The 14,102-nt window shown below is 38.8% G+C and overlaps 1 protein-coding gene across 5 annotated transcripts in view; it reads left to right on the forward strand.

Annotated features, from left to right (window-relative positions):
* Positions 1-315: 315 nt before the first annotated feature.
* The window catches only part of MYT1 (myelin transcription factor 1), a 58,823-nt gene continuing 45,036 nt past the window's right edge, over positions 316-14,102 (forward strand). For 4 of the 5 annotated variants that reach the window (XM_075276967.1, XM_075276966.1, XM_075276970.1 and 1 more), the window contains exon 1: positions 316-440. In XM_075276967.1, coding sequence (XP_075133068.1) covers positions 416-440 — 25 coding nt within the window. In that variant the 5' untranslated portion in view covers positions 316-415. Of the gene's footprint in view, positions 441-4,022; positions 4,355-14,102 lie in introns of those variants that run through there. The other variant, XM_075276969.1, reaches the window with a different exon arrangement.

Genomic DNA, 14,102 nt, shown 5'->3' on the forward strand with positions numbered 1-14,102 from the left:
TTTTCCTAGAAACTTTTCCTAGATAGTAGGGGGGCTCGGGAAAGTGCCAGAGGGAGATATATATTATGCAAGTATATATATATATATATATATATATATATATATATATATATGTAACTGTGGGTCTGCTACGGTAATACTGAATAGCCCTCAGAAGGAGGGAGGGGGAGTAAAAGAAGCAGCAGCTTGTTATTGTCCTCCTGGTCTATAGCAATTGTATGTGTATACAGAAGTAGGATTGGCTGCCTGCACAGGCCATTGTTGTATAATTATCCCAGGCCGCCTGTGATTGGAGCTGACAAGGCCTGGGCTAGACTCCTTGTCACATAAGCTTTTGGTACTTGCTGTAACTTTTCAGGAATGAAGTAACTTCTGACTTGAGCTGTGGATCCCGGGATAAAGATAACAAGCCAAGATGACGTTGTGTGAAACTTTTCTAGGTCAGTCAATTCTTGACAAACGTTGTGTGTCTGCTTATAGGGGGGTCCATGACACTTGGGTTAAGTTTGGACTTTGTGACCAGGTCTTGTTCTGGGCCATCTGCTTTGGATGCAGTTCAATGATATTCTGTGTTTTTGATATATTGTTTTTTCTCATATAAATATGACTTATTCTTATTTATGGTAGTAATAATAATAAGCACCAACCCACTTCTCTAAGTAGTAGGCATAATAATTTATTTTTTATAGGTAAACATACATCTATGTGTGTGCATGTGTGTATATGTCTGTGGAAAATGTGCGTAAGTGTATATATTGTATATATTCATTTCTTTGTACAGTCAGATATTGTTTTTAATCATGTATGGATCCAATTGTTAATCTACATAAAACAATACAATATATAAATCTGATTATTTTGGCTTTGTACATATATATATATATATATATATATATATATATATATATATACACACTCATCATATATATTCATGATTTTTATTGCATGAAAGCTCGTGAATTGAATCTAAGGCCAGTTCCATAATAAAGCAGAAATAAACCAGAGTTTAACTTCAAAAGGAAACTTTTATTAACTTTTCTAAGTAGTTTTTTTTTATTGCTATATATATGCCTAGAACACAAAGAAGAGAGTATACAGGCTGAGTAGCAGAAGTGATACTAGTGATACTATACACTGCACTAACAGCTTCAGCATTTGCCTAAAGTAAAAAAAAAGTTGAATGCAAATCTGTCGTCCCATTGAGAAAGAAAACTTTAGACTTGTACTTTCTTTACAGACAAAGCAATTGTATGTCCTGAGGGGTGGGATATAGGGAGGGGGAGGGGTGTCATTATGACAATGTTAGCCTCAGGCCTTATTAAAACTTTTTTTTGTTTCCTCCATCTGCCAGGGGTCTCCCCTTGCCGGTATATCCAGCCCTTCAGCTGTTCTATATACAATATTAATGCAGGCCCATTTAAATTCATCAAATACAACAGCATTAATTGTAGTCTGTGGTATTAAGGACGTCCATCTGCATAGGAACATAGAATAAGGGGTAGGGAAATCTTCACCCAGCTGCTAACCGGGAAGACTGGTGCCAATTAGACAAAGTGTAGCCTGAAGTTGGCTGCATTATAGGGTCTTTTTTTTTTTTACATTTTTTCTGCAAGCTCAAGTCATTGAGTCTATTCAGAAAATGCTGTCTCAGCTTTACAATCAGTGAATCTCAATCATTTATATTGAATGCATCAACTCAAATAAGTTCTATCTAGATACATTATTATTATTATTATTATTATTATTATTATTTATTTTTTATATTTAGCTAAATAATATTATAATACTAACTTTTCATACATGCTCAACAACAGATATATACACACAAACAGAAAAGTATGCACACATAAAAACATACATATAAACAGTATACACACATTACACTAGCAAATATGTATACATGCAGATAAGTACACACATTCATATACAGAAATACCGATATGTACATACAAGCATATATATACAGGCACAGATATACAAACACTAACATACAGAAGCAAATATGTATAGAGTCGCACATAGGAACATACAAATAGATATGTGAGCACACAGTAGAATATACACACAGATATGTACACACACATGTATATACACAGATGGAAAAGCAACAGAAAGAGATATCTACACAGGTACACACAAATAATTATGCACACATAGATATAAATATATACACAGCCATGCTCACACACAGACATAGGACAGGATACTGAAGACTAGTGATGTTCATAACTTACCATCTCTGACCAGTCATTTCTGTATATACATATACATAGCTCAGAAGAGCAGGAGGCCACAGTGAGGAGGAGATAAGCGGGGCCTGGGGGAGCTGGCCAGATCAGGGGAGCTGTCCGGAGCCTGTAGTGCTGAAGCTGCCCAGATTCCAGGAGAGCTCAGGCTGCAGAGTTATACTATACTTATTGCAGAGTTATACTATACTTATTACAGGGTTATACTATACTTATTCATCATTTTATGGATCCTGCTTGTAGAATTCACTTCTTACCTGTGACCAAAGTGGCACTAGACCTAATAAAATCTCTATATTACTGCTTGTCCTACCATCATAACACTTGTCCCAGCTTCCTTGACTGTACTATAAGTGCCTTATATATATTAAGTCGTATTAGAATAAGCCCTGCAGGTCCATGCTTGTGGTAGTGGTCTCTATATGCTATATAGTAATATTCTGTTACTATTGTTAGATAGGCTTAGTATATGTCTGTGTAGTAAGCTGAATTTGTCATAAAACTTCAGTCAGGATGCTTATGGTAGTGGTATCTCTATGATATAGAGCTATTGTGAATAAATAGTATATAGTATCATATGTCTGTGTGTAGCAAGAGCTGAATTTGTGTTGAAACTCCAGTAAAGTTATCCTGCTTATGGTAGGGGTATCTCTATGATGTACAATAATATTCTTACTTAGCAGAGTTGAATTTGACATAAAACTTCGGTAAAGTTATTGTGCTTGTGGTAATGGGATATATATATATATATATATATATATATATATATATATATATATATTAATTATATAGTAGTATATACCTGTATGCCGTAGAGCTGAATTTGTCAACAAGCTGTTCCTAGCATGCATCATAATAAGTCATTGCTTTAAGATTGTGCAGTACCTGTAGTCTTACATGGCAGGGCCATACAATACACATGTATGTGAGGATGTGACCTTACTTGCAGCAGAAGGTGACACACAATGATTCCTTGCATATGTCTCTGGGTTGGGTGTATTATTGATTTTTATTGAGCAGCCTCTTCACCTTCTGTGCTTTCCCATGAATATGTTTTGGTTGATGTGTTTGTGATGCTTTTATTACTACCTCCCTGCCTGGTGTAATATTGAGGATTTCACTATATTAGGACAGGGTGGAATGATACTTGCTGATCTGGGCAGGAATCCTGCTGCATTTGCTTGTACATTACGCATAAATGACTATTAAAGTGCAGCCTGCAGGATTATAGCAGCATTTCTGCAGGGAAATAGTCGCTGTTAGACGATCCATTGATCCCAATGACTTTTTATCAGAGATGTCACCCTCTTATGTGCTGAAAGTGATGCACAAAGTCCTCAGCACGGTGCACTATCCCTGGAGAAAGGTTGGTTGCAGGGGTGTGGCCATGGAGGAGTTAAATACTCCATTTTCTTGCTGCTGGTGACATGTGTAGTTGTTTACTGTACTGCTAGGACTTTAAGGAGCCGATGAGGAGGCTGTGGGGGTCATTGAGGAGCAGAGCAGACTTGTCTATTGGTCTGATAGGGGAAGGTGACCTGCTTGTCAGATATGGACCCGGGCTACAACTTTCCCTCAGCCCTGGGTACACACAAGGCATATATCATCCGCTGAGTCTTTCTATTAGAAATTATTGGACTATACCAAAAGCTGTCATTGCATAGGGGTGGTGACAATGACAGTTGTAATGTGCACACCCCCATGTGTGCCCTCCCCACTGAAGATCTTGCATATTAATTATTAATCAGCTTGCTTGAGCCAGGCACCTTCTGTTGACTGGAGCTAGGGCAATAATAGGTGGATGTGAAGAGCAGGGCCTGCCCACTGCTTCCCGGAGGAAGTGAGCTGCTCCATCTTTTTTGATGCTGTACTGTAAATTTCCTTCACCTCGGAGAGTAAACAGATACATAGCAAGGCTGGAGTTCTGGAGACCCCCACCCCACCTGAGCCTGGTCTGCTCATGAGCCCGCTCAATAAAGGAATGAGCCCCCAGCCTCCAGAACTGCTGAGTGGAAGGGCTAGGAAGCTGTAAGTCTTCTATCAGAGTAAGGACTGGTCTCCATCGCAGCCCTTTAACCATGCACATGCCATGATGTCATTGTGAGAAGGTAAGTCACATTGTAGTGTGTGCACTACACAATGAGCTCCAGCATTCAGCACTATGGACAGCTCCGGGGGTGCCGACCTCCTCCATCACCTAGCCGTAGTCGGGCTTGATGGGAAGCAGTCCCTTATTTTGGTAGGGATCCCCTCCACACCCCTCAGTAAGGACTTTCACTGGAGTTCACTCTATTGAGGAGTTGCAGGTCAGGGCTTGCTATTGTCTTGGGGCCCTAAGTGGTTTCTGGGTCAGCCAAATCCTGATGGAACTAATGGAGATGTTTAGAGCAACAACACAAATGGAGAAACACTTCCAGGGAGACAAAGCCACCTCCCAAGCCTCTCACATCCCTGCTTTGCAGCTCCATGTATGTGCTATGGACTTTGTTACATGAATTCTGCCCATCTGCTGTTCCTCTCACCCAGCAGGACATAGCTGTACTTATCTTTCTAATATAAAGTTTATGGAACATGGAATGATTTTATCAGGGCAATGTTACTGAGGTTGTATTGGAGGTGCTGGGATAACAGTTGAAGAGTGAAAGTGATATACACTGTTATATTTGTTGTTGTAAATGTAGAAAGTTGGTGAAAATCTGGAATCTTGAGATGTAGGGGGAAGTTAGGTTGTATTTAGATTCTTGTGCGTATAGGTCTATTATGGAGTCTATTATAGGTAAATTTCATTTTGTAAGCAAAACTGTATCCGCCAGTAGTAGTATTTAACCAGCTAGGCTCCGGAGAGCTCCTGCGTGTTGTCATTTGTGTGATCTCTGCTAGTACAATATCTGACATCTATTGTCAAGCCCCCTCCCCCCCATGCTCATATTTAAATCTGCATAGAGCTCCAAAATCCTTTTCAGGCCAGTTTTACAGCTCCAAATTCATTTTTCCCCTCTCTTCTGGATCATCTGCTGCCATTATCAGCTTGCTCCATATGGTCACTTTAATTAATGGCAAACAAAGAACCTGGAATCTGAGAATCAGAGGTTTGCACTCTGAGCCTTCTATGCTGTCATAGAAACCAAAGCTGGGAGCAGCCTCCCTGCCCCATAATGCTTTGTATCCTGTGATTATTGTGGGATGAGAGGCAAGCACTACAAGCAACAACGCCACCATTTGCCTGTGTGTGTGGGTAAAGGATACAATGGCTTGTCCCCTGCAGTACTACATCCTATCAAGTTCAACAGACTTTACAACAATGCACTACATTATTATAGGTCACAACATCACATGACACAATTCTATATGATTTCCTACTGTATGCAACAAGGAGATCTGCATTTATGTCATTACAACATGTCTTGTAAGTGTAACAGATCATTTCAAGTAACCTCATTTTATATTGAGCCCAATTCCTTTGTGTTACACACATTTTATCACTTTTTTGTTGTATATTTTAGACAAAATGTTTACATGAACTTTTTGATTATATATATATATATATATATATATATATATATAATAAAGTTTGACGATACAGGGATTCAATGAGATAAAATACAGTTGGTCTTCTATAACAGAACTATAAGCTTCAGCAGCTGTGCCTACTTTTTAGCATTGCCATAGTGTCAAGGCTGTAACATTTCTTTAATAAAAGGTAACCTTTGTTATCTTTCATGTGGGGCATTCCATAAATGCTATGTATGTATTATCCACGCCACACCGCCCAGGGCAAAAGAAGGGTCCTGTCACCCTCCCACCTACATGTACAGAGCCCCAGGCTAAGCCTTTAACTTTGCCTGACCAATCAGAGCACCTCCCTTGGGACCACTGAATCGCAGCTTTATAGGGATTGCAAACCTCATTAAAATACTATAAACTGTTTAGCGATATTGTCAGTGGAATCCCATATCACATACAAGTAAATAATGAGCCCATAATAATGGAGGCATGGATATTGTAATGTATGTATATAATCCAATGGTGCCCTCTCTGTGTCAGTAAATTCTATTACTCATTCATGGGAACCTTTTACAAAATTAATATTGATGATTTGGTTGATTTTACTTTGTTTTTGAACACTATTTATGTTGTTGGAGAATGTTTAATAATCTAAGACTTGGAGGTGTGGCTTTTTGACAGGGTGAAAGTTTTGTACTGTAGTTTCACCTTGTGATACAGTATTATAGTCAGTGTGTCGGCTGTAGGGATGTGGGTCAGCTGTACCCACCAAGTTCAACAGGACTGGCAATCTTATGTGTAAGGGGGCTTCCTACCCTACCCTGGGGCATAAGTATCCATCAGCTGGAATTCAACTGCTAGAACCTTTTGTTCTCTGGAAGATAATTCATTGTGAGAAGTGTCAGCAGCAGCAATCACCCCTCTCTGTGTTCAGGACACATGCATTGCTTGGTCAAGCACAACAAGCAAGTGTATGGGGGAATCGGCCGAGATAGCTGTAGGCCAATAGTTATTTCATGTGTATGACTGTCTTTACTCATATAATGAATTTTAATTTTATGTTTTAAGCTCCACTTTTATTAGGTACACTATATGACTGATACGATCTGACAGTATTTTCTTAAGAAATCTCAACTTTTAAGACTTTATTAGAGACAACTCTTCTAGATAGATCAGGGCACTTTAAATGCGACACCTTATTAGCAGCTACTTATAGGCCAATACTTTATTGAATGTTTATTGCTGTGAAGTATAGTTCTCACAACTTGCAGTGAACTAATGTTGCACACATGGTGTTGACATAAAAAGTGTATTTCTAAGGATATAAGTAGAAAATATCCCTTTGACAAGATCCATTGTATGTAGCTTTTCCATGCAGAATTAGAATAATTCCATTCAGTTATGTTCTCATCTGCTTGTATCACACTTCATTCTTCAATGATGAAGATGTCACTAGTAACTGATGGGTAAAATATTAGTTGACACCACAAAATTGCTCTCATCATTTCATGTGGAGAATAGCACAACCCTAATATGTTATTTAGTGGTTTTCCATTATAGGCATGTTTTTCATTTCACTACGTTTTGCCTTTACTTGAAGGAGTTAGAAACCTCATCTGATGCTCTAAAAAAAATGAAGTAACTTTGATTTTGTGTTTAGTGTTTATGGACACTCCAGGATATCTTTATTGATGGGCAGTGAGTGAGAGGGTTCTTGTTAGCTCCTTCCATCCAGGTAGGAGATGCCCTTTGGCTTCACTTCTGACCCTGGAGAAGACTTATAGGGACACTCATTTGAAGTTTTCATGGTTCATGTATGGGAATATTCCTATGCCATAGAAAACGCATACATTTCATTTTCTATTCTTACTAATTGTGTGTTACATATGAAATTTGGAAGAATATGAGCTCAGTGTGAAGTAATCTTTCTTTCAGCTTGTTCATATCGCTAATATACAACAGAGTACATGAAAACTCTGAAGCACCGCTGTGGGTTAAGTGTCTTTCTTTGGAGCTCTACTTGTGTCTTCATTATGTTGGCGTAAAGGACAAATGCCTGACAATCTCAATCTCTCTTTGTTGCCTGATACATTCATAAGCTTTTTATAGTTGTTCCAGGCTCTGCTTTCCATTGTTTTACAAATGAACTCGCCAGGAGCTGATTTTCACAGCTCATCACTGGGAGCGAGGTTACAGGGGGCTGGGAGGTGGCTTGTAGGACCAGGTGACTTTTCACCAGACGTTTCAGGCTATCCATAATTACTGGGAATTAAACAGCTGAGACTTCATCAGAGACCAATAAACTGAAAGCGGCAAGGGAAGAGGAAGGCTGGAATTTCAGAGAAAGAACAATCTTTGATGGAACCATGAGGCTTGAGCCTCCATGGAAAGGAGAAACCATTGAGATCTGTTCAATGAAAACCCTGCAAGAAAAAGGCCCTTTCAGCATTAACCATTTATTTTATTGAATTGGAAACAAGTGAAAGTTTTAATGGCTCCTAAGTGAAATTAGAAGTTAGAAGTTTTGGGCACTTTCTGTCCTCTGGGTTGTAAAATGTTAAGTCATATTAAGTCATGATGACAAGTAAAAAATTACTGAAACTCATTGTTATCACTCTTATCAAAGAGAGTCCTGAGAGGTGATATTGCCTATCTGTACAGTCAGCAATGACCCTCAAAGTGCATCATGTTCTATTCCTGTAAAGTAGGATGCAGAATGTATCATCCATTATTCTGGCATTGGCACACTATTATAAACATTAAATTGAAATTGGCATTAAACTGTATAAGGAGATGACTGTAAACTGAATGTACTGGAAACAGTAATCTGAATGGTGTTTTCTATAATCTTCATATTCACATTATGGTAAACCTTATGATGTTCTGACTTATGCAGTCTTTGTATGAGTGCATAGCAATAAATAATTGTTGTGCCATCTCTTGTTAAACTACAACTCAATGCTCTGCCATCTGCAGGAATTAAATCTATGTGAACCTTCTTGTTATATATCATATTATTATCACTGGTGACAGACAAGGCCTTACAGAGCTAAGAGCTATATGCCGAAAACAGAGCTGAATCAGCTACAATGCTTTTTCTGGACTGAGCACCGGAGAACTTTCCTTCCTGCTTGAAATATCTGCCAAGCAATGGTTTGCTGAATATCTTCTGGATGGGAAAAAAAATCAATTTTCCTCTTTCGTCATTTCAATTCAGCCTTTTAATGCTTGAAAAGAAAAAAAAGCCAATGGCTGCTGTGTTACTAGATGGGGGTGAATTAGTCCAAGATGCTTCTGAATTATTGCTGGAAGTCACATGATCTTCAGAGGTAGCTGAGTCTGCACAATCCCGCCCCTTACTCTGTACACACACTCCTAGGCTTTACACATCTTCCATGCTTAACCCTTTTTTCTTTTGATCCCTTCACTGTAATTTATTTAAAAGCCCGCATTTACGGGATCAGCAGCCCCTCTCCTGCCTCAATTGCCATTACATTTCTAATCAGCTTGTCCACATTGCACAATGCACACAGCTGCTTCTCATTTCCTGCTTGCTTTTGCTCTTCCGGCCCAGTTGTCCAAAGGAAAACAAAATCTACTATGGATTCAAAGGGATGTTTCTTATTTGGTAGATGCATATTAGATTTAAGCAGATTATCAGAATGTTTACAGCAACACAGAGTATTTCAGGGAATGAGTACAGAGTGGGTAATGAAATAAGAGATCACAAGCTTTACGCTATGAAGGTTACCACTAGGCCAGTATATCAGGAGAAAATGGTGCTGATTTGGGGGATGGAAATAACCTGTCTGATCATGTGAGTACTTCAGCTCAAGCGATTGGATCCCATTGTATGGGAAGTTCAAGGTGGAATTCTTATAGACTCAATGGTAATTCAGTAATTGGACCTGCCCCGTTCACATATCTCCTCCCATGAAATATTTACATAACATTAATGTCTAGAGATTCTCCACATTCAATATCATTTCCATATCATTTCCTGAGTATATATGATATGACAAGCTATTGCTCTGCCTATGGCTGTACACTCATATGCATACATGTTAAGGCTGTGTGGAAGCAATGAAATGTTAATGATATCATTTTAATGTCAGAGAATGCAACCATACATTGTACTGTGTGAGTAAAGACCCAACCTTGGTTAAATTCTGTCTCTTAAAACCAAATGCACATCGAAAACCAAAGAACACAACTGGATAAGAAGACATAGTAATGATAGTAAGCAATCAGATCTTCAGCACAGGAATAATATTAATGTTTCCAAAAGAAGGAATAGCAATAAATGACTATTTGACCTAATCATACACATGACCAGACTGAAACTTCAGCTTATTTTGGGAACACCCTGTGCATTGGTCAAAGCAATTGCTTGTAAAAACAAATCAAAGGAATAACAAGGCAGAGACAAGATAGATAAAGACAATGCCAGAAATCATAAACCCTAGACCCCAAATTCCAAGGACCCAAAGTGGTGACACTTTGTGGTGACAGGGAGTAAAAATAGGCTTTAAGTTGTATAATATCAGCACACAATAACAATAAATCTTATTAGAAAAACCTTGCAGCTTTTGCGCACATTAATTCATTCTGAATATCTTCATAGGCTGTTTTCTTATAGTTAATAGTTACATAAGGTTAATGATGACTATAATAGGTTTCTATAAATGCTCAAAATATGCCTTCTACCATATAAACCTCTTCTATTGCAGATTTCTCTGTAGAAACACATTGAAATGCAGCGTTTTTCATTTAGTGTCTGCAGAATTTTCCTCTGCGGACTTTCTACTTCAAATATACCTATACGTAAAACGCAAGCGTTTTCGTAGTCATTATTGACAAGATAGGAATAGCCAGAATCCCATACACTTTGTGGGTACTGTAAAACGCTGTGTTTTTTGTGACATAATCGCAGTGTTTATGCTACGTGTGGCCCCCACGTATAGCTTCTCAGCACTGCAGACATGTAACATACAGTAGTCAGTATTGTAGGGGCAAGCTTTCTGTAATTCCTAGCACTTTGCGGTCACAACCTCTTCCCAGTATACTAAACTGTGTATCTGAAACTTCTGCTTTAGTGTCTAAACTTAAACAGCAAATATATAGAAGCAGTCTTTTGGAGAGAGAGATGAAGTTTTATCTAGAAAGTGACAGTAGGAAGGACAGACACATTATAATCTACTGTGGAAAGACCTGCCTTATACATCTGTCATTTGTGGGATTAGCAAAACTCCCAAATTGTATGACAGGTCAGTGTCCTGGTTTCTGGCCGCAGGGCACTGCACACAAATCATTTTCTATTTAATTTACCTTTTACTTGTTGTCACTCTGGAAACAGCTGACATTTGAAGGCTGCGGATTCTGACTGCACTTCCATTACAAAGTCCTGGGGAGCTGTCAGTCTCAGCAATTAGCTACGAGGGAGTTTCTCAGGCCAATAATCTTAAATGGACCTAGTCTGCAAACAAGAGCGAAGCATTAGGTTAAGACTGTCATATTCAGAAATGTGAAAACTCCAGGCTTCACCCAAACCAGCAGCTGCGACAATCTAATCCTTTATGTATACAATGACATGGCTACATAAAGTCATATCCATATTTCTAATTAAAGATCTGGTCCTGTTGTGGCTTGGTTCAATACTGACTCCAACCACTTCACTAAGAACTAGACCAGGAGGCAGCAACCTTCGGCTTGCCAGCTGCTGTGAAACTACATTTCCCAACATGCTCCATTCACTTCCATGGGAGTTCCAAGAACAGCAGAGCAAGTATGCATGCTGGGAGTTGTAGTTTTACAACAGCTGGAGTGCCAAAGGTTGCCTACCTTTGAACTAGACATACTGTTGATGAAAGTCCCTGGGTATGTATAAGTAGAGGTAAAAAAGATCTATACTTGTAGTACTCCAATTTATCAATATATCTTTATACATCAGGTTATGTTACAAATGTACAAACAAATGCAGAAAAAGGGTGAAACTACAATAACCAAATGGCTTCCCAATATGTCCACCAGAGAGCATAGCCTGCAACATGTCTCTTATATCCAGTATAGCCAAATTGGGTTAGAAATGCAATTCCCTCCAGCTTCAACTTCTAAAAAAAGAGGGCTCTACTTCTGCAGCAATGTGATAGTGGTTTCAGTGCTTACAACTGAATTGACTAATGCAGTTTTAGAATACAACTTAAGGGTCCATTCACACGGAGGAAAATGGTGAGGAATTTGGTGTGGAATTTCAGCTCTGAAAAAAAAGCCTCCCATTGACTGCAATGGGTTCCTTTTTCTGCTAGTAGAAAAGGGAACCCATTGAAGTCAATGGGAGGCTTTTATCTCCGCGCTGAAATTCCACACCAAATTCCATACCATTTTCCTCCGTGTGAATGGACCCTTATAGTCAACTAAGGCATTAACACAGCAAAAAAAAAAAAAAGACAAAAGCTGTGTTTACGGCGTTTTCCCTATAGATTTAATAGGGGAAGGAAAACAGCAGAGAAAAACACAGATGGGGCCTTAGCCTTAAACTTACAAGAAACTTATCTGTCTCTAGCAGTTTTCAGGTCAAGAATATAGAATACATATATATTAACTATATATAATAAATATACATATATAATATAATATTATGAATATATATATATATATATATATATATATATATATATATATATATATATAATGAATCTTTATATAGGGCGTACATGGCCCAGCTGTAAATTGAAGCCCCATTATTTATGTAATTTTTTAGATATATGAAATGTACTCTGAGCTATGTAAAATCTGCTTAGATAAACCACTGATGGCCACAATAAACCCCTTTCCATTACTTACATCTTTATGCGGCTCCACTACTGTTTATGAAGCTGCACCAATGGTTATTATTAAAACTAACACAAATATTAAAAGCAGCTGGTCTATTACCTAGAAATAAAACTGGACGTTACACTCTACCCTATAGAGCAGCCCCATAACTAACACACTGAAGGCAATACAGCAGAAAGCGTCTCTCTTTAGATGGTAGGATTCATAAAAATAATTATTGCTGCCATCTACGCTTAGCCCTTCGTACTCTCACTCAGAAGGAAAAAAAGGATAAAACATTGGAGGAGGGTAAAATGACTGCAAGCTTTTATTTGCATTTTTAGGAAAATTCTTCGTGTAGCCAGCTGGGGTGAAAGGTCAGCATTTGCATATAAATGGAAAAGGATGGGGGCACGCAATGCCAGGGAGCGGAGTGTGTATGATTTTCACAGCAGTGTGCCTGTGTTTGGAAGATTAAAGTACACAGCTTGCATTTGGTTATTACTAAATGTGAAAGGGTTCAGATGCTAAATCAGAGACAAAGTAATGAAGGAGAGTGCTAGGAGAGAAAAATAACTAAACAGTAGCAGTAAAGGGACTGATAATAACCTATGAAGTGGTGAGGGGGGGTTATCCTTGTATCTCAAGGGTGGGCAGGTACGCTGCGATATGACTGCAACCACATCACATCTGATAATCACATGATTATTTCACTTGTATCTGTGTGCATGTCATTACCAATCTGGCCACACATAACTTACTCCATGAAGAGCTGTTAGGCCTCGTGCCTCGTAAGTTATAACCGGAGACAGGACATTTATACACATGTGTAAAGATTCCACGCCCATTGTTTGGCACCAGGTTACTATTATTTGTCTCGTTTGTCCAGGCCATAGAGCCAAATCCTGTTATAAAGTATACAGTATGTCAGTCCTTGGACGGTGTTTATTGCAAGGTTTTTCCACCTTGCTTCGCACGTTTCTGAAAAAACAAAAAGTATATCTCTACTGCATAGCTAGATTGTCTGCCCGGTTAGAGTATGGGTCAATAAAATATATCTGGCCAACAGGTGCAGTTACCATCAGTATCAGTAGAGTCCTGTATCTTGTCTGATAATTGGTAATTGTATGTACATCTGCCCCTAACATGTTAGTATCTCCCCCTAATAGAAACTTCTACTGACTGTAAGTTACTAGTGGAGAAAAATAAGCATATGTATGCACAACTAGGGCAGAACATATTTATTTAGGACAGGTGCCCTTTAGGTTGCAGCCATCCAGCACATTTACAGGGGACATGACAGGTTCTCACTCATGTTTGCATTGCAGCAGCTCTCTGAAAAGTTGAGCGTTCCTAATGTTTGATCAGGCTGAATTCTACCTTGTTCTTTAAGCAGTTTCTTTTCTTTGCGCCCTGTATGGGACGACAGATGGACAGATGATTCTCTGGGGTAAGGCAGGTAGAGAAGGTGTGGCCGCAGATTGGGAGTTTCTTTGTTATCCCAGAAGTAAGTGCTTTCCCCTTGTCACCTTTACTTTG

This window comes from Leptodactylus fuscus, chromosome 6 (genome assembly GCF_031893055.1).
Source record: "Leptodactylus fuscus isolate aLepFus1 chromosome 6, aLepFus1.hap2, whole genome shotgun sequence".
NCBI lineage: Eukaryota > Metazoa > Chordata > Amphibia > Anura > Leptodactylidae > Leptodactylus > Leptodactylus fuscus.